Source organism: Blennius ocellaris (assembly GCF_963422515.1).
Source record: "Blennius ocellaris genome assembly, chromosome: 20".
Classification (NCBI taxonomy): Eukaryota; Metazoa; Chordata; class Actinopteri; order Blenniiformes; family Blenniidae; genus Blennius; species Blennius ocellaris.
The window spans coordinates 10,500,253-10,522,381 of NC_137669.1; the positions used below are offsets into that span (position 1 = coordinate 10,500,253).

General features: G+C 43.9%; 1 protein-coding gene across 1 annotated transcript; it reads left to right on the forward strand.

Annotated features, from left to right (window-relative positions):
- The first annotated feature begins 161 nt into the window (after nt 1-161).
- hibadha (3-hydroxyisobutyrate dehydrogenase a) lies at nt 162-21,255 on the forward strand. The gene is made up of 8 exons (XM_080516496.1): nt 162-252; nt 1,759-1,919; nt 2,069-2,178; nt 2,304-2,425; nt 11,292-11,425; nt 11,742-11,818; nt 18,515-18,671; nt 19,779-21,255. Exons 1-8 carry the CDS (start codon nt 183-185, stop codon nt 19,935-19,937), a joined length of 990 nt encoding a protein of 329 aa, XP_080372622.1. The 5' UTR covers nt 162-182; the 3' UTR covers nt 19,938-21,255.
- Nucleotides 21,256-22,129: the final 874 nt, after the last annotated feature.

Consider the following 22,129-nt stretch of genomic DNA (forward strand, 5'->3'; position numbering starts at 1 on the left):
GCACTAATAAGTTTTTAAAAAAAGATCATCGGATGTCCCGCCCTTGCTTCATTCTGATTGGCTTCTTGATCGCAACTGCTACCGCGATTGGTGGAAACCGTTGTCAATCAGTGATGTTCCTGGCTTTTTTTCCCCCTGGCCTGACAGCTGTCACTGTACGCCGAGGTCAAGGGGAAAGAAGCATGGCGGCGCTCTTCAGAGGCTCTGCAAAGTTATTGCTAAGGTGGAACAAGCATGGCGTCTTTGCCCCCGGTAACGTATTGGCTCACGGTGCCAGCTTCCTTTGCCGTCTTACCCGTGTTCGGCTGTGTGTTGGACGGATGAATTTCAAACGGGGGGAGTGTCTGCAGGACCGTGCTAAGCTAGCTGGTTAGCCCCGTGGAGAAATCCTGGATCCCCGGTGCTCGTTCAGGTCAATCTGGACACAATGTCTCCGAGTCAGACACGCAGCAGGAGGCGTGCATTGTCTGCATAATGAACATTGCTCCGGTCAGCAGCCAATTTTAAACACGAGGTCTCCTGTACCAGGCTTTCTCTATGGCTTAGATTGTAAAGCACAATATTACAGTTTGCTTTGCACGATGCAACACACACAGCTGCACTTTCCTCAACAATCAATCGTTAGGAATGTACTTTGATTATTCTATGATATGTATAATATCAGCTGCAAAATCAGTTATAATGTAATAGACTTGAATTGATCATAAATGGCACACATTTGTATGAAAAGTAAGATCATTGTAAAACGTCATTGCAAAAATTAAAAATGTATTATTGTGATCAATAACGTCTGAGAGCCTAATAAAGAAGCCTAACATTGTTTCCAGATGTAGTTATTTAATCAAATGAAATGCCTTTCCTAAATGGACGTTTGTCATGATTGTTGATGGGATTCACTTTAAAGTTATACTTTGTTTAAGTGGACGGTCATGACAAACTGGGGACTAAAGTACACTCGGGGAAAACAATGTTCACTTGTAGGAATAAGCATTTAAAGGTTTCTTTTACAATAATGTCCATTGTAATACAAGGTCCATGCCTGGTTGGATATCATTGGGTTATTTATTTCTTTGTTATTTTAGTCCCGTGTGATGATTCATCATGATTAAACTGATGGTTGCTATCTTGTGAACTCAACAAATTGGGAGAAGGCTGAGTTGAAAGTGAGGCTTTGTGTTTGGATTCCTTTATCCAAACCCTAATCCTATTGTTGTGGTCTAGCTGGTATATTGCCAGCGTTTGTACTTTGAGTGTCTCTTGATCTGCCTGTACCTTGGATGACCCAGAAGTGTTTAACAGCCTGACCAAGCGTCCAAAAAGCTAGTTGTAGGTTAATCACACTCATAGACAGATTTCTGTTGTTATTGAGTTGATGGATTTCTTTGTGATAAATGTTTGTGTCCTCTTACAATTGGTGTAATTTGTTATTAAAACTGACTGTCACATGGCCCCAGGTTTACTGCAGAAAGTAATCAGGATTACAGGGATTCTCCTCTGGTGCCAAGTAGGCACCAGATTTTTAAAAAAGATTGGGATTTTAAAAAGAGTTCTACAAATGTGTTCAAGATGACCAGAGACAGCAGTTTGAAAGAAACGGTGCACTTCAAGGAGCCCTCAGCTTCGATGAGGTCGAAAGCCCCGGTTTTTAAATCAACAGAGAATATTTTTTAAAATGGACTCTGGGAATATCAATAAATTGAACCGTCTGTTAACCCACATATCGCGCTTCTAATGACTTTGTTTTGTTTCCTCTCTCAGTGTTGTCACGATCGATGGCCTCTAAGACGCCAGTCGGTTTTATTGGTCTGGGAAACATGGGCACACCCATGGCCAAGAACCTGCTAAGAAATGGATACCCCGTTATTGCCACCGACGTCTTCCCAGGGTCGTGCAAGGACCTGCAGGACACCGGTGCCCAGGTAACACGCTGTCAGAAACACCTTACGTGTCCACATTTCACCGTCGTTTGGCAGCGCCAACGTCGCTTTTGCGACTTTATGATAACACGGCTCTCGCGGTTTACTCCTGGCGATGTTTCCTTTGTGTGATTCCCGTCTTTGGTGTTCAGGTGGTAGACTCTCCCGCAGATGTGGCAGAGAAAGCCGACCGCATCATTACAATGTTACCCTCCAGTCCAAATGTCATCGAGGCCTACACCGGCCCAAACGGCATTCTCAAGTAAGCAACCTTTTCAATCGCAGTCTCCTATTATTTTATGTGGATAAACAAAAGTGCTTTGCCAGAAAAAAGATGTTCTCTGTCCACATGTTGCTTTAATGTTTGAACCATTACCCCCCCTTCAGGAAAGTGAAAAAAGGAACGTTGTTGATTGACTCGTCCACAATTGACCCTGCTGTGTCTAAAGAAATGGCTGTCGCTGCAGAAAAGATGGGAGCCGTGTTCATGGATGCTCCAGTCTCAGGAGGTATTGAATCAACGGAATCGTTATTAAGCATTGCAACTCATCATTTCCTCTTATCTGTGTGGGATATCTATTCGTGGTCATTATGCACTAATTTAGCTGTTTTTGTTTCCTATGAGACACCATCAAAAAGCTTTTTTTTTTTTTTCTCTCTATGTCAGCGAGGTTATCAACCCTCCATCTTCTAGCCATGTTATTCCTGTTAGGGTTGGGTGGTGCCCCAGCTGAGGTGACGGCAAAGTACACACACTGGACAGGTCACCAGTCCAGGGCAAACAGAGAGACAGACAGTCAACACACACTCACAGTTGACCAGTTTACCTTGCGTGCATGTTTTTGAACTGTGGGAGGAAACTGAAGTGCTGAGAGAACCCCCCCCCCCCAAACCAAACCCAAACCAGGGATATTGTGTGTGACGCAGGAGCTGTAACCTTGATTATGAACTTGGGTGTTCGGTACTGTTGGTTATTTTTGGCGGGAGCATCTTGTAAATGTCATGTCTTTCTTAAACTCTGAGATTTAAGACACTGTCACAAAGCAAGCATTGAATATGAACACTGTAAAGTATCGGCAACATTACTGAATGCAAAATTTGACGGCTCACTCAGGACCAACACCCTTTAATATTCAGACTCTGGCCCTGCAGCCTCAGTTCTGAGCTGTCAAACTCTTTTGTATATCTAAAATCATGGACCTTTAGGGTCAGTGGTCGGACATGGGTTATAATTACTGAACGGACGAGCCAGTAGGTGCCCTCTTGATGCTTTTATTGCTGCTTTTGACTGGGGGTCTTAAAGGCGAGGGTAAGGTTTTAAGTCCTCATTATGTCGGTGCTGTCTGGTTGTGACGGTTTCTTGACAGAGCACAGGATCACCAGCGGTCCTTAATGGGCTGAGCCACGGCGGAGAATCTCGTGTCAGGGCTTTTCATGTTGATGGAGCCGTAATGGCGGGTATCCCATGTTAGTGCCTTTCATGTCAGATAAAGAGTCATAAAGAAGAGAGAAACTGCCCTCACATGGAGAGCAGGAGAGGAGAGGAGAAGAGCGGAGATAAGACATGAAGGAGATACATCGCAGTAAAACTGTCCGTCTCTCTCGCTCTCCCTGTCGTTTCTATTTTTCTCTCTCAAACACACACACTCCTTTCAATTCAGTTTTGCACATCTTGTCATTTCGTTGAGTTGGACTACCCGTTGTGATTGCGGTTGGTTTCTTTGTTCTTGTGCCATCTTCAATTCAGTCACAAGACTCCCGTGTACCTCCTGCATTCTCCCATACAAACACAGACTTGGCCTATTTTGTCATGTTTACCAGCTGGCGTCTGCAGAACAGGCTGACTGCAGTCATCCAGATCAGAGGCTTAAGCCTGTTACTCTCCTTTAACGCAAACACTGTTTACATACTATAGACAGTGCTCGCTTTGTGTGTGCAGTCCTCTGTGAAGGTTCTTCCTGTCCTGTCTCTTAACTAAGCCTCTTTTACTAGCCTGAGATGACCAATGATTTACCTGCTACCTTTGGTCTCTGCAGCTCTGCAGACGCTCTTCTTTCACACGCAAACATGCTGCCTGCACCACCCACCAAGTGTCACTTTAATAGTCCCATGTTCAATCGGACAGCTAGTTTTGACACTCCACATTCTCTGCATGTAATCGTCCATAATTTTAGTGATGGCTCTCCCAAAATAGAATATTATTTTTGAACGCATTTGCATCTGCGACCTATACCACCACTTCGAACGTCTTATACCCGTTTGCTTTTCATTATTTGATGCTGATATTCACAAGAAATTGACAGACGGGACATGAGACGATGTGCGGCAACTGAGTGGAAAATTTCAGAGCCGAGTATTTTTTAACCCCGTCAGTACTCGGAACACTCTGGTTGGGAGATGAAGTCACATGCTCTGTTCCAACCAGGAGATGGCACCCTACCCAAACTGGGTACTGTCACACTCTTGAGCATTGTGTGTTAGTGTTTGTGTAGTAGAGACAAGTGTGAATGGCATCTATTCAGGTCGAGGAATACTGCCAATCGTACTCGGATCCACTCTCGTGTTGAAGCTCTAGAAACGGGAGTGAAACATTTTTGCAGTTTTGTCATCTCGGTTCAAAAAAAACATATTTACCATTGGGTCAGTCGTGAGATACACAATCCATGATATTTTCGGTACAGTATGGTGTAGTAGTGTCCATTTAGAAGTGATTTAGGTCTGTGGGAATGACAATACTCCATACTGTTCCACTCTTGCCAGTGCAGCCGGTTCTCTTTGTGGCTTCAGTATCTGTTTTTATTTTGAATGTTGAATTTTGTCTGATATAAAATGACTGCCTTTGTGTGTTGTGTGAGGCGGCGTGTTTTACACAGAAATGTGTGCTTGTATGTTGTGTGCGTCACTGGAGGTTTGGCAGCCGACCGTGGGATCTGACTTGCAAAGTTGTAACCCACGTCAAAAAGAGCAATCAAAAAAAAAAAAAAAACTTTCACTCTCTTCTCATAGGCATCCTGCTGGCCTCCTTTCTTGCACATTGACCAGTGTCTTGGCTCCATCCCTGCGTGAGCCAGCTGTGTCTTCATACACACACACTCTTCCATCCACGAGCTGTATTCTTTAAACAATGTTTTCCCTTTTCCTAAACACTTTCTTCCATAGACACAGTTATATTAACTCAGACACAGGTCCTTCAGGCATGCTAACGGTTGCTTGTGCACACACACACTCCTACCACTGTCTGGTGTCGTTAAAAACGTCCGCATGCAAAGTTGACCCACAACAAAACGCGCTCTGATGTCACAGACTCGGGGTGTTGGCACAGCGATGGCAAAAATAGGAGGTCTGGCTAACAAGCGACGGGGTCGTTAGCGGTAATTACCCAGAATGCCCGTGTTGGTGTCTGTGTGCCCATGGTGGGCTGCCACATTGCTAACGGACGGTGGCTTTAAAAAGGCCCTAAAAACCTTTTCATTGCGTTTTTTCCCAGTGCTGGGAAAGTCGACTTATCGGTGCAAATGAAAGCGAGCGGGAGCGGCGCTGCTGCGGGACCAGAGGCATTCAGGCTAATGTTGCTTGTTTGCGAGATCTTATAATCCCCAGCTAACTGCCTATTTAGCCTAAGTCTCAACACCACTCTAATCATATCCATACCACATCAACTCTCCCCAAAGTTTGCAATGTGTCATTTGCCGACAGTTTGAACGTCATCTCCCAGCATGTCGGGGCTTGTTCATGCCAAGACTGGCACCAGTGTGTTTGTCAGTCAACCTGGCCAATCCCTGCTGACGGATAAAGACTGTTCACATAAAGACTACATACTTACTGAACCTGGGCCGTCTGTGAAAAACAATGGTCAACTTTCCACTCTATCAGGAAAAAAAAAAAATTCTGGTATACATTATATTATGTTTTAAATACTGGCTTAAATAGGAAAACGTTGCAGAGTACATAAATGTGTTTGAGGCAACGTTTAAATTTGTTTAATTCTGGGCAAATCTTACAAAATGTTTCCGACTTGGATTTCTCTGAATGCCACACATTCAAATGCATCTATTCAGAGAATAGGAATATTTTAGAAGATGAACCCGAACACAGTTTAGTGGAGGTTAGTGAAGACTCTGACACCTAGTTAAGGAATCAGATGGGACAGGCCGGGGGTGGAGCTGTGGCAGTCTGTCATGGCTCGCCAATACTGGAGAGCGTCACTCACCCAAAGACGAGATTAGCATAACAAGCCTCTCACTGACGGGTCCTGGTGACACTAAGTGTGTGTGTGTGTGTGTCTGTGCAGGGTGGTAAAGTGACCACGGGCCGAGATGATGGAGGGGTGATGATGGGGGGGGAGTTCTAGCCCATGCTCCATATGGAGGTAGAGCCACAGCAGCTGGGGAATTGGTTTACGCGACTCTGCCCCTATATAAGCTGGTGTGTGCGTACGTACGTGTGTGTAACTAGTCAGCTGGTGTATGAGTCGTCCGCAAAGCTTCTGTCCATCATATGTAGCCCAAACATCACATTGAATGTCAGTCATCTGAAAGCGAATTAGGCGGTTATCTTTCCAACTGTGTGTGTGTGTGTCCCTGCCTGCTAACACCCTAATTGGGGATCATTATTAACCTGCTCTGTCCTAGATGAGTCTCGTTGGGCCAGAGAAAGGATTGATTGTGGCTCTCTCCTGCTCCCTCCACTCTCTGTCACTTACCATTGACCAGCCGCTCCCCAATAGTATAGTGCAGTTACTGATGATGATGATAATGATGATGATGAGAGCTGACCTAGTGGTCAATGAACAGGTACTGCAAACCAAGCCCTTAAGGATATAGTAACATTTAGAACCAAGAAAGTTTGTAGTGACACTAAACTTAACTTCCTCCTCTGTTTTTTCCTATTCAGATCTTAAACTCTTTCCAGTAACTCAGAGTATTTGTGTGCAGGAGTCAGTTCTCATGACTCTGGCCTTGTTAAATACAGCCGATAAAGACTCTTTTTTAAAAAAAATATATAAGCGGCGCATTAGTGAAGTTGGCAGGAAAAGTGTTGAACGTGCTGATTTTTGATGCCAATGTGTGCGAACCATTTCGGTTAACGCACACTCTCGTCCCGTTGCACTTATCCACTTGATATCCGTTGTGCTTTTTTACAGGGCCTGTGTAGAGTTTAATTTGTTTGAGAAAAAGATCTGCCCTTGGGTGTAATTATAATGGCGGACCACATGAGGCTGCGTTGTTGGCCTGTAAACATCCTACCCCCACTGGCTCGCTCTCCTAGCAGTCAACTCCTATTGACTCAAGGCTGTTGCACTATTAAGTGTGAAGGCTCTTTTCAGTCTGAATTATAGATGACTGCAACTGAGCCAAAACAACCTTGCGTGTGCATATCGTTAAAACGTGGTAGCAAACGATACAGTAAATTTGGCAATGCCAAAGTTTGATTGTTCCAACTGCTTTTGGACATGGAGGCATGATCTTAAATCTAGCATATCCTTAAATCTCACGGCATTTTACTGACACGGCCATTATATTTATCATTTGAGGAAATGAACATGAGGCATTATTTTGCTTTAATGGTTTTTCCATGTAATCTCTTTTTTTTGGGGGGGGGGTCGGGCAGAGTTGTGCAACACTGTCAAATGCGTCATCCATTATCAAAGTTTGGGAACATCCTTTCTTGTGGATGCGTTCCTGTGACTGTGTGTGTTGTTTGTGTAGCCTCATATTCACAAATGTAGTTTAAGTTATACCCACCGCCAATAAAAAAAAAAAAAAAAAAGTGGTTACTGGTTTACGCGCGGCTCGTAACCCCCGAGATACGGCCTCAGAAGCTCCAACTGACGTCTTATTGGCGGGCAGCTCTGGGATCTGCACCTGTTTCCAGTGTGCACACACAGATACTGCGTGCACACGCATATTCTGATTCACTTTGTACATGCTAGCACCACTTCAAAGAGAGCAACGTTTTAAGAGGCTAAGTAGCTGTCATGAATCGCCTCAGTTGGTTCTTTTGTGTGTAATGAAAGAAGTGCTAATGAACTAAGTGTTCACTACAAACAGGCCAAACCAGAGTTGTTGTTTTTTTTTTTGGTTTCTTTTTCTCTGATCTTCCTGTGCCGTCACACAACCAGTTTGAGGCTCTCGTGTTCATGGTTAATGCCAGGCATTGAGGCCTGCTGTTAAGCATCTGTCCTAATAGGGCTTGACTCCAAGCTTATTAACTTGAATTTTATTAATGGAGGAGTTTAGAAGAAGGAGATGTCTGCATTAAATATCTTTATTTGAGGGAAACTTACTTGTAAAGGCCACACACGACTTAATTCGCACACAGTGTCTGTGTGGTGACTTTGCTCTATGAGAACCACTTTCATTGTCGTCCTCACATACACGCATGGCAGAGAATAATTAATTAACCCATTATCGGGCGAAGGAAATAGGGGTGTTAAACACTGATATGGTTTCTTCTGCAATTTTGAGTTCTATAACTTGAGTTCTACAAGCCTTTTTAAAAAAAAAAATCCTTAAATAGCATGAGAATGATCAATTTACTAGTATTTAAATGAGTGCCCAATGAAACCAATCGAACAAGGTTAGTCTCAGAATATTTGCTTTGGTTATTTGTGATAAGATCATAGACTCCCACTGCTCAGTCAATCAAAATTTGAGCCATGGATATGAAGAAGAGAATGTGGATTAGAAAAAAGGGTGTTCTTTCTTGTGAATGCTATTTTCAAAAAAATGTTCATGATCGCAGGTTTTTCTATATACACTCTGGACAGGCTCCATGGCATACATGGAGAAACCAACAATCTCACACTCACTGGCATTCACACAGTTATGAATGAACCTCAAATGTGTTTTTGGACTGTGTCGTGGCAAGGCTTCTGAACCCAACCGAGCTGGAACTGTGGACAACCTGCCAGAAGTCAAGTGTGCTAACCACTACTCCACAACACCACCCCTTATTTTTAGCTTTCTGGCTCAATTTGTTAGTTATTATTTATATATGAATGCATATGATAAACAACTTTTCCTACTACCTGTTTAGTTTCCGCATCCCTTCGGTACTCTCGCTACCCTGTATATTCTATCATAGGTGTCCCCAACCCCGCTCACATACACACACCTTGTCTCCACCCCCTAGGGGGCGTTGTGTAGTTGTGCAGTGCTAACGATCCAGGACTGTCACTCCCGCTGGGATGGATGAGCCGGCGTACCCGGCGCTCAGGAAGCCTCATTAGGATTCCTCTTTAATCCGTCTCTGACAGGACCGGCCCGAGAACGGGATGTCCACACACACAAACACACACACACACGCACACATTTTGTGTGATACACAATGGAAGTGTACACGGCACACAACCACAGTCTCAGGATAGCACGTCACACTCGTGCACATTGGTCTGTGCACAAATGAACAGACTCGCTGATACTCGCACACTGTTATGCTAATGATGTTATGCTTCTCCCAGCAAGGATCTTCCATCATCCTGGTGTCAGTCCTTATAGAAATCCACTACAGATCATAAGAGCTTATTATGGGTGATTAGTTAATTTGAGGGAGGGATGCTGGGAGGTAGAAGGAGAAAGATCGTTTTCCTCCTGCTGTCATCTCTACATCTCTCTCTCTACTTCTCTCTCTCTCTCTCTACTTCTCTCTCCCTCCCTCCCTCCCTATTTTTTTCACAGACTCTTGCCTCACTTATTCTCCTTAGCAAGATATATTGATCAGCTCGTCGACTGCGTTATCAATAATATCCTCCTAAGTCGTCTGCAAGCGGTGATCTCTACTAATGAACAGCACAGTTGTCGTGCGTGCATGGCAAACTGAAGTTTGAGAACTACAAATATGAACATGCAAAGTATTGGAACAACTGCAGTTTTCCTTTACACATTACAGTGTTTATTATATTTTTAACAAGTCTAAGGTCTCTAATGAATTTACTCCTGTGGACAGTGATGGTGTGGTCAAACAGTATATTTTCAACAACAAAGGTGTTTTTTTGGGGGGGTTTTTCTAATGATGAAGAAAAACTCTACCAGATCAAAAAGGCTAAAGTCAAATGGGAAACATGGACATCATATAAAGAAGAAAGGGAATAAATCTATGGTGTCTGTGAACCATATGTGTGTATGATTGGTGTGTGTGGCAGCCTTATGTTGAGTGCATGTTAGCCGTGGTCCATAGGCAGCTGCTGCAGCGTGGGCTTCATTATGTGGCCCTAATGACCTGCTGACAGCTCATCACTGACGTACACACAAGACACACGTACAGTGTCGTGGTATCCTCGTATATTTGACAACAGCATTGCCAATTAAAGGAGGGGGAGGGAGAAGAGATGTATTTTTATGTTTCACAGGCCTTGGAAATACACGGCAAATCCCATACCTCCTCTAGTCCTTTCTGCTACAGTGAAGTCTGATACTGTGATTTCAGCTGGTTTGCCCCCACTAATTCCCTTTTAATTATTAACACAGACATTATTAGGCCTTCACTATTAAGAGGCCTTTCATTAGAGTCGGATGGCACCCTGAAGAGAGATTTGAACACTGAATCTCCTCGCGCCGCTTTACTTTGTCTTTTTCTGTTCACTGTTAAGTATGATCATAACATGTTTTTTTTATTTCTTCCATTACGGTTCAGTTTCTTCAGTACTTAAAAAAATGAAAAAAAGCTTTATTCTTGGTCTCTTTTGCTTCTGTGTTGAGTTATTTGTGTATCATAACTTTAACTCGCCATTGCATCAAAAACTTTGGCCTTCTGGGTTCAACTTGCTCTGAAAGGGGATTATTTCTCCAATAAATACCCTGCGGACTGCGTTGGAGGTGGGGTTTGGGGGGGGGGGGGGGTTACCTCCCACAACATGGCACGCTCCTTAAGCCATCAGGCATGGGGAGGGACGCCTAATTGAACATGATAAAGTGTAAAGTTAATTACCCCTCACGCCTGTCACTGATACCCACATGAGTGCGGGGGGCTGGCCTCAGGCACAGCTGTTGGTGTGTGCCTCTGTGCATGTGAAGGAGTAGGGGTGACAAGACAAAAGGCAAGGGTTCCCGGGAGGGTTACGCAGCGGATGATGGCAACAATCGGCTTTTAAAGATACCTCTGTCCCTCTGGTGCACCGCTACTTAACACGTCTGTCCCTCTACGAGCTCCGCACACACATAACGGCACCCAACTGACCTTTTAGACGGAGATAATAGCGTAGAAATGGTGAAGTGGTCAATATACTTTGTGTATTGTATACCAAATTCAAATATTTTAGTTTGATACTGCCATTTTATTATTCTACATTAAATGTTTTACTTTTTCTTTCTATTCTAATTTGATGTAATGTTTTATCAAACAAACGATTGTCTCAGTCTGGACATGTGTGTTTAGGAGTTGGTGCTGCCAGCTTGGCCAAACTGACCTTCATGGTCGGTGGAGTGGAGGAGGAATACCACGCAGCACAGGAGCTGCTCACCTGCATGGGAGCCAACGTAGTCTACTGCGGGCAGGTCGGCACTGGGCAGGTAAAGCCTGATTCATGAACACAAACTTGCATTGTTGACGTCATACTTGTGCTGCAGTAGTGCCAAAACATAGGTCAAACAAGGACATCATTTCTTATAAAGAAAAGTGTGACAACATTTCATTTGAACAATATGAAACCTGCTTTTCTCTATAAATGGTCTCATTTCCTTTGAAGGTATGTTCTGATGGGTTCTTTGGTACAAGAAGTCAATGTGACTTTGTCTTGCAGATAATATTAGGGCTTCCAGGGTGTCTTGTAAATCTCAGCCTCCAAATAAGAACGGCTGCTTCTGCTTTCTTATCAAATCTCTCCAGGCTGCGAAGATCTGCAACAACATGCTGCTGGCCATCGGAATGATTGGTACTGCAGAGACCATGAACCTCGGCATCAGGTATGTTGTCCAGTACTGCTCCAACCAAACCTTTCAGTTCAGCAGCGGTCTCAACCCACCCTGCGTGTTTTTAGTCCATACATTTTTTTTCTGCCGATGTCGGGGGTATATCTTTCATCCCAGATAAAGGACTTGTAATCGGTGAATTATTTGGAGCATTTCCATGATCGCGGATGAATAGTAATGTATTTCTTTACACACAGACACATCAGAGGAATTTAAAAAATGAAAACAATGTTGTGTAACAATACATTACTATTCATCCGAGGTCACTTAACAATTACATTTGTAACATTTCAAAGACTCACGGAGTCGGTGCGTTGTGCGAAGGCACGCACGTCAGCTGTACTGGGGTGAACCCGTAGCCCAAACGCAGCGAAAGTTCCTCATGCACGGAAAGTGCTATGGCGTGTCTGCGTGCTCCAAATCTGTACGGAGGCGGTACTCACCTCGTACGGATCCCCACAGTTTGCCCATGTTTTTGCACTTGGACAGCACGCACTTGCAAGTACGGTGGGTTAGGACTGTCGCTTTACTATAGCAAAGGCTACTTCTATAGTTGTGATTGAGTGACAACAATCGTCATGTTAGTGTGTGGGGATAGAGGAATATATAAGAAATATATCTCTATTACTTTTCTGATTACAAAAGATGCATGTAAAAAACCAGATTCATTACATCTATTTGTGTGGCTTTTCAAGCTTTGTGGTGAAGAGAAATTCCATATTTTCCAACATAATGTTTAAGTTTCTACAATATAATGTCTCTTTGTCATGATAAATATGAGTACCTTGAACTCAGAGGTGGCATAATTTGAGATGAGTACCTTTTAGCTGCACATTTCTTCATCTATAAAATTGCCCTTAGATATAGCCGTCACTATAAAAGCAATGACTATACCAGTGCTTTGGTTGTAACTGCAATTTACTACTTTAGTCGAGGTTTGGAAGTGCGCCTGTGTGTGTGTGCGCGCCTGTGTGTGTGTGTGTGTAGTTTATGGAAGTGCAAAGGGGTCAGCCCTTCCCCAAGTCAGAGCCGCCTCTGGTAGAGCAAGATGGATGAGAGGGTGGAGCCACAGCCTCTGATTTACATCTGCTGATTGAGCTCTCACCAGTATCCTGCCACACCCCTGCCACAGAACACCACCTAGAAATCTCATCATCCATCATGCCTCGTCCCGGCACAAAGCCTCTTTGGCCCTGAAGCCGAGGTTGATGGGATATGAAGTCTTCCGAATTAAACCAAATCAGTGTCTTGTGGTAAGGATTCATCTCGAGACTGTAACTCTTTAATGCTGGTGAGGTTTGACAAAACCCCTGATCATATCTGTTACCTTCAGGGTCGCCTCCTTTAACGTCTGGGCCGAGGAAAGTGCACATTGTGTTGAGTTTGCTCACATTAGCCTTGTATATCAGTTATCCAAGGTGTGTGTGTGTGTGTGTGTGTGTGTGTGTGTGTGTGTGTGTGTGTGTGTGTGTGTGTGTGTGTGTGTGTGTGTGTGTGTGTGTGTGTGTGTGTGTGTGTGTGTGTGTGTGTGTGTGTGTGTGTGTGTGTGTGTGTGTGTGTGTGTGTGTGTGTGTGTGTGTGTGTGTGTGTGTGTGTGTGTGTGTTGCTCTTTGCAGCTGTGTTAGTGCGACTGATTTATCTGTACTGAGACAGAGGAGGAAAATTGGCATGAGCAGTCGCACATAAATCCCCTCACTAGGTCTCTGAAATATGGAGGCATTAAGGGAGCAACACAGATTTACACATTGCCACACTGTCTCTGAATTGCACGCACACACACAGGCTCAGATTTACATCCAAATCTAGTGAAGACAGCAGTTTTCCACCAGGACTACAACTTCTTACAGTGCACATCATTATAGTGTAATGCTGTGAAAATAGTCAGAATACTAACTACAATATCCTTTCATGTTGAATGTGAGTTATTGGTATATCCTTGCAAAACTGACCCATATTCTGACTTGATTGTATGAGTGTGCGTGTGTGTGTCCCTATGTGCGTGTGTGTTCCTGTGTTTCCCCCTCATCTTACCAGCAAATCTCTGGGGCTTTATTAGAAGGCTTGACAAAGACTGTCATCGTTTAAAGAGAGTCCACACCCGTAAATCTCCCATGCTGCATTGCGGCCCAACCTCTTATGCAGAGAGGACAGTCTGAGGCGCATGTGTACTGGCAAACACACGAACACGGTCCAACACAATGGAGACTGGGCACTCGCAGCCAATTTACAGAAATACAGCAATAACATTTTATCATGCTGGACTTGGGACTGATAGAACTGCCCTTTCTGTGTGTGTGCGCGTTTCCTTACCTGCACAAATGGGCAGACACGCAAACACACACGCAAACACACACACACACACATGCACACAAAATTCTGTGCATGGAGCTAATTTGTTGATCTCAGATGTAAGCTCGGGCCGTCTCCAACAGAGCGTGACGTTCTCTTAGTGCAAGGAATGGCCACGCATGACAATTATGAGTACATACACACACACACACACACACTCCCAAGCCCTCGCACACACCCACCCTTTCTGCGTTGCTTTCTTTCCCCTCGCTTTAAGCTTTACTTTCCATCCATATGCTTTACATCTCATTTCATTCTTTTTTTTCCCCCCGAATCCACTCCTCTCTTCTGTGCCTGATGTAATTTCTATGTGCGGCCAACCAATTGGTAAAAGAGGGGAATAAGACACAGCAGAGAGTCGAGCAGAGTGGTGTAAAAGAGTGGCATCTGTTTTAATGATGTGCATGAAGATGAAAAAGTGCGAGAGAGAGAGAGACCTACCACAGGCCCAGGAAAGGTATATGATGCTTCTGCACCTTGCGCACCTATGTATCTGCACCCGTTCATGCATACAAACCTGCTGTCACGGGTAAGAACGCATGCTTGCTCTTTTGTTCCTTTAATGAGAAAAATGACAGGCGAATCAAAATGTGGAACAAGACACAAGCCTTTGTGCCGAGAGACAGAAATAGGTTTACCACAACACACATCTCTCCGCGTCTCTCCATAGTTCAAATGAATTGTGAGCATATGTTCCGTTGGAGATTAAACTTGGGTGATAAACACGCTTGTTGCCTCTATAAATGCGATAGTAAACGCTTGTGTGTGTATATGTGCTCGTTAGTTCTTTAATGAAATAATAAATGGGGAACGGGTTGGGCTTCCTCTCTTGTGGCATCAGATGAGGACGAGAAGCTAATCGTAATGAAACAGACAGTTAATATCAGTGCTGCAAATGAACCCCACCTGCCAGAGCTCCTAGCACATAAGCACATAAACACCCTCCCTCCTCATTTCCATCTGCAGCACCATCTCTCTCTTTTTTTTTTTTTTAATCTGCAGCAGCATCTCGCAGCAACACGCTCTTTTCGCTGTTGGCGTCTGTTTATCCATGTCAATCTTGTTACAGCGTGACATGTCCTCTTCTTCACGCAAATTACCGCAGGCGAGGAACACCACCACTGCGTCGGCTAATAACCACAGTTTAGTGTGTGCGCGAGGGCTTTTCTGTGTGTGTATGTGTGATGGGAGCAAGAGGGGAACTTCATTGATTTATCGTTAACAGAGGACAACAGCTCCCCGTCAGCGTCTCTGGTCGCTATAACAAATGATCTGCGCGCTCGGACGCGCTTTATTGTAGCACAGCCAGTAACCTTTTCAGTTGCTGACCCAGAACACAGGGAGGGGTTGACCGTGTGTGTGTGTGTGTGTGTGTGTGTGTGTGTGTGTGTGTGTGTGTGTGTGTGTGTGTGTGTGTGTGTGTGTGTGTGTGTGTGTGTGTGTGTGTGTGTGTGTGTGTGTGTGTGTGTGTGTGTGTGTGTGTGTGTGTGTGTGTGTGTGTGTGTGTGTGTGTGTGTGTGTGTGTGTGTGTGTGTGTGTGTGTGTGTGTCTGGTGAGCCTGGGAGGGGGGTGTCAAACATGTCCCCAAGAGTCCTCAGACAGGGAGGTGTCAGCATGGAAGGCGAGGGGGAGGAAGAGCAGAAGAGAAGCAGGATGGCGAGGCATCTTTACAGACATAAACTAAAAAAGCCATCATGAGCGAGACTGCCATTTAAAAACACACATGCAGAGTCACTTATGCCACATTTCCAAAACTGCCTTCAAAAAAAAAAAAAAAGAAAGAAAATTGGGAGCCTGAGAGGACACATAAGAGATGAAGGAAAGGGTAAAGAGGGAGGGAGAGTCACAGAGAGAGTGTAAATGCAATTCCTATTCTTAATTAGTTAGTAGACGGCTAATAAAACTGAGGCAGTAATGGCAGAATGAGAGCCAGGTGGAGAAAGAGAGGGAGGGAGGCTGCTGGCCTTAAGGACCTATGATGGTTTAATAGTCATATTGAGAGCAGAATAGAGTTACAGGGCTGTAAGTAACTGTAAACTAAGGCAGCCAGGACTTGATGTGGTCAGCTTTACACTGGCTTTAAAACCATTAATATACAAAAGCTGCACTACACAGGCACATAGACTGGCCAACACAGACGCCGTAGTTACACCCTCCCCACTGTAATGGTTGGCACTTGGTTTCACTCTTTGCTCCTGTCTGTCTGCGCTCCGTCTCCTTCTCTGCCTCGTTAGCGCTCTTCCCCCGATCATAGCCTGGAGATTTGTCCTCTTGCATATGGAAGCAGGTTTGCTCCAAAATGGGGCAGCGGACTCAAAAGTGTGCCTCCTGCATGTGACACTGAGGTTTATGGCTCCCCTGTGCTGCCTAACTACTTTTCCTACTCCTCCTCCACTTTCTTGAAAGAGGGATGATGAAGGATAGACGTGGTGGTAAACATCAATACTGCATTAGCCAGTATTACAAAGCTTTCAGCCATTAACACTGAGGAATGGTCACAGCCGGGCACAGGGTTCAATGGGGGTCACTACAATCACAAGTCGGCCCCACTCCCATCTTTCTCCACATTTCTTTTTTTTTTTTGGTGGTGGGGGGGATATGATCATTGTAATTGATGTGCCTGTTCATCCCATTTTTGTCAGTTCCAGTTTATCACACAATGTCCCCTTCAATTTTTACCCTTGCAATTCTTTTTTTTTTTTAACTTTCACCTCACCAGCTCAGACTAAAAGTGGGTATACACTGTGGGATTTAAGCTGACTCGGTTGTAAGGCGATCATGACGACATCTTAAGGTGCTTTCACACCAGGATAGGGTCTGGGGACTTAACAGATAAATTTGGACTTTTGGAAGCGAAGTAAACCGACGCAACAAGGTCACGCTGTTACAACAGACGCTCATTTGGGGAGCTCTTGTCTCGAACAAACACACTAGGACTTCAAAAGAAGCACAAGGTAAAAGAACTTATTCACTCAGCTGGACCGAAAATGGAAATCTTTATTTTCATATTCAGCCCTCATCGCTTTTCACAAGACCTGCTCAGTTTGAGCAGCAGGCCAGGCTGTTGATTGCCAACAATTGAGCAGTGCTGAAAAACACAGCAAGATACTGCGATGTTCTTCTATAGTTGCAATTCTTCCATATTTGTATCCTCAAAGCGCACTGTCTGTGGTAGTATACTCTCACCTGCTCGAAGCGCACCGACCAATGCTAACGTCAAAGTGGTTTAAAATCGTACAATGAAGGCAGATTCATACTCCATAAGACCGTCTGGGCCAAAGCATTTTGGTGTTGCACTTCCATGTGCTGTGCATGCATGTTCCAGATCGCTTATGACTATCAGTCATATTTTAATCATATTTAGCTTGTAACCTTGCCACTGCGTGAGGCCCGAAACTCATTAATGTGTTGGAAGGGCGGACGTACGTGATGCACTTGAAAGCGTCACTCTGTCAAGCTTTGAGCTCCCGCGGTTAAAACTGGACCAACGTAGCAGATCAGACAAAAACTATCTCTTTTTATAAATGAATCGGTTCCGAGAAATGTATTTATGAAAACATTGGAAGCGAGACATAAGCTATGCAGTTGAAAACTTAAAACGCCGCTTCAGACATGTGGCTTCTGTGAGGGGGCGTGGCCTGCGGGTTCAACAGCTTCTTATGAACTGTTCTGCCGAAAAAGCATTTTTTTCGGTAACTGGCTGACGTCACTGCCAAACTCTTCTTGTTCTAATGGCTTCTAAATGGGAGTATGCAGGGGCCTTGGGAGGGGTTCAGACGGCCATTGTCACGGCAGTGCAAACACAGACGGCTTGAGATCACCTTCTGACGATGCCATAAACTTCCCCCACCGCTGTCTCACTACACCACACAGTGTGGCTGCTGCTACGAGCTACAGCTCTAATAACCAGCAGAAAATCGGCAGGAAATTATGTGACAATCAAAGCAACACCAGCGCTCCACCCAAACAATAGTGTGCAGATTCTTAAGCAGTAAAATGCAGGACCACAACCACATTCTGTCTACTTCCATACTGAGCTTTTTTCCCTCCATATAAATGCTACTAGAGCTCCATTCCTAGTTCACTTCATTCATTCATTTATTGTCATTTATGTAAGGCACTGGTGGCTTATGTGAATAACATACAGAATAATGTTATTCTTGTTCTATATGTAGGTGGTAGCGGCGGTTGCCTCTTATTCAGTGGAGAGTGACATCGCATAGTCAAACTTATTATACAATATTAATTCTCTTTTCAAAATAAATCTACATTTACGGTGCTTTCTGACGTTATTAAAAAAAAAAAGACTGATCCCTGTCTGCCTTCTGCTCCTTGTCCCAGACTGGGTTTGGACCCCAAGCTACTGGCAAAGATTCTCAACATGTCGTCGGGTCGTTGCTGGTCCAGCGACACGTACAACCCCGTCCCTGGAGTGATGGAGGGGGTCCCCTCTGCCAACAACTACCAGGGCGGCTTCGGCACCACACTGATGGCGAAGGTACACAAACTGCTCACTCCCTGGTTTATAAATAGGTCTGAAAATGGAGTGTTCTTATACTTGGGGTCTAATATTCGGCTCCCGGTGTTATGCCGAGTTCTGCATGACAATGGTGGATGCAGTCCATTGATCTGCGACTGAGCTGCTCAAACACCAGGTGTATCGAATGAACAGTGGGTTGATGATCATACCAGAGGGGACGACGACCCAGATGCTGGGTGTTGTTGTCAACAAGTCGTTCAAAGTTTTGACGAAACCGAAGCATGAGCTTGACAAAGGGAAGGTTTCTTTGAGGAAAAGAATGAAATCTACACTGTAGATCAAGAACAAGAAAGTGTGATCATTGTGAGTCATTATCACTACCAAAAGAATTCATGCAAAGTTTGCTGTCTAATGAAAAGAGCTGATTGTATACCTATAATTTTAATCAATAGCCATAAATTTACATTGAAAGAACCTCAGTAATTTTGGACTAATTTCAATTCAAATCTGCTAGAAATGACCATCACCCTACAATTATTTATTATATTTTGGGGAATTGGTTTGCAGGCTGCCATTTGCCCATGTTTACTAAAGATGGTGTGTCTATTTTCTAAAATACGCATGGAAATAAAGTGTGTGTCTTCATAAAAACATAAACTAAATTTAGTCTGCAAAACCTTATTATCAGGGTCTTCTAATATTTGGACCAACACAATATTTTCATTATATTGCATGGCTCCATATTCAGGTTTTCACCATATTAGTTTTAGATCATTCGCTTTTTTTTAATCAAAATTTGTTGACTTGTTTTTTTTTCCAGTCTCTCACAAATTGTCACATATTCGCTTGATTTTTCCTTTCTTTTTTTTGTCGCAGCGTTAGCTCTGTTGTGAGGGTCTTTCTATCTCTTCATCACCAGCTGATTCGATTTTCCATTAATGCACTCTCAGTAGGTGCAGTGCATCAAATGATTTGCCCGTCTCTACTCCTCTCACTGACTGAAATGAAGAATTTTAGCATCATTTAGAAATTTCTTGCCATCTTACCAGCTGCTAACAAAAAAAGATAAGTCCTAAAACCATCTGGACCTGTTCCTGACTATCCCTGCTCTCCTGTCTTGTCAAGGATCTCGGTTTGGCCCAAAACACCGCCACCAACACCAAGACACCCGTCCCACTGGGCTCCCTCGCCCACCAGATCTACAGAGTCATGTGCTCCCGCGGATACGCTAACAAGGATTTCTCATCCGTCTTCCAGTTCCTGCGTGAGGAGGAAGGACAGTGAACGGAGGAGGAGCACCGCTGACTGTGCTGTTGCTCTGCATGCATACACACACACACACACACACACACACGAACAACACACCCCAGTGCCCCTTATCCCGCTATGCTCAGGAGAGACTAAGGCCTTGCCCTCAGGCACAGATCCGTGGTCCAATTACCATACTGTATGTCGACACATGTCTTCCCCCGTTGCATTAGCTGAATCATATTCTCCATTTGTGGCCTCGCTTTACATGGAGGAAATGCTAAAACCGACCTTAGATCAGTATCTGGAGACAAAGCAGCTGTCTTCCCACTCTGTACTGAGAAGCGATGGAAATGAGACGTAGGATGAGGCACTGCAGGCTCACCTGGAACAATGCAAATAAGTGTTGAACAGGATGATTGATAAGTAATTACTGCATGAATGTTAAAGCTTAAAGTAAGTTTTTTTTTTGCTGGAGTTGTGCTATTTGCCCGTTACCCAAATGTCCTGAGCTTGTCTGTGGACAATGACGGAGGCCAGAAAAACAAGAGTCAGGGATCATGATGGACATTTACTTGAAGAGAGTGCAAGAGAGTCCAGAGGTCCAAGTTTGGCTGATTGCCACAATCACAACACTACAGAGGTTACCAACGATGTTCAAGGCTCAAAGTTTACTTGATTTGTTCCGTTTTCTGCTTTTATTGAGAAGGTGGTGTGACTAAGTCACTGAGGTGTCTTCCTAACAGCGTTCATTACATTATCCAGTCCTTTATTTCACCATTTGTTTCACCATGTGACTACATTAAGGTTGCAGAACTTTGGATTATCTGTGACTACATTAACTTCGTTGGATCAACCACTTCCGCTCTAATATGCTGTGAGATAATCTCTGATTATTTTTGCACCACGGGCGTCGCAGTGCGACGCGCCGGGCCGTTTTGATACAGTTACCGAATCGACCTGATCTTACCTCAGTTCTCTGTCTGCATCTGCTTGATGAGCCACAGGAGTATTATTTTGTGACCAATACTGTTGAAATTTTATACTGTTCACGACAAATTGTTCTGTCTCGCACTTTCTTTTGTCCGGTATGTCCTCGCGTATCTCTCCGCTCAGTCTGTCCCTGTATTTCAGCGTATGCGGGTGGAGTGTCGATGAGGAACGGTTCCTCACCCGCGCTGAGTAAATGTACATAATGTATATTTCATATTGTTGTGTAGTATTGAAGAGGAATCTAAATTTACTGTCACTTTTTTTTTTTGTAAAATACATAAATAGCGTCTGCAGTTTGTCATTGCTCTGTGAAACAGATCTTCAGTCAGGCTATAGCCTAAAATAAAAGATGTTCTGTGGATTTGTTTGTGTAACACTTTATTGCCGGAGATGTAAGATGTGTCTCTGGTTATTTTTTTTTTAATAATGGATATACACTATAGAACACTACGGAAATTTGGAAATGTATTGAAATGTCAGACCAGTCATCACCACCATCCAGCAGTTGTTGGAAATGGCAATCCTACTAATTCTGCAATCTCCCTGCTCCACACAACGAATATATTATTTCTCAAACATCTTTCTTAATCTTTGCTCCATGTTTAATGTTTGAAAGTGATTTTCTTCACCCAAATAAGAACTTCTCTCTCCGTATATGCGTGGCTTTGATCTAAGGGCTGCAGCTTGTTCCCACTATCAGAAGACATTGTTTTTTTTAGGTTAGCTTGCGACTAAATCAGACGTGGCCAACAGGCGGCTTGTCGGCCACATGAGGCTTCTGTGTGTTTCCCTTTCGGGACGTGACACCATTTCCCAAAATCATGCAATGAATGCTTCCACAAGCTGTTGCAAAGGGAAGGTCATTTTAACCACATTTGAGCCATATATCAGTTTTTCTTACTCTTTTGTTACTAATATTACCGAATGCCTTTCCATCCATCCATCTTCTATCCCACTTTTTCCAATATTGTGGAGTATTGGAGCCAATCCCACTGCATTTAAAGGTGAGGATTATAAAATGTGACATTTTATATACGGTTCATTTGACTAAAATGTGCTACTTCACAGGTTAAATCTCTGGTATCTAATGTGATTTTTTATTTTTTTTTCTCAATTGTGAAGGTGCTGTTCCTCTGAACTGAGAAAATGTCCAGTTTAAGTATAATGCCATTAGAGGAAACGCGATAGAAGATAGAGATGTCATGAAGGCACGTTCCTTAGACTTTTTCCTCTTG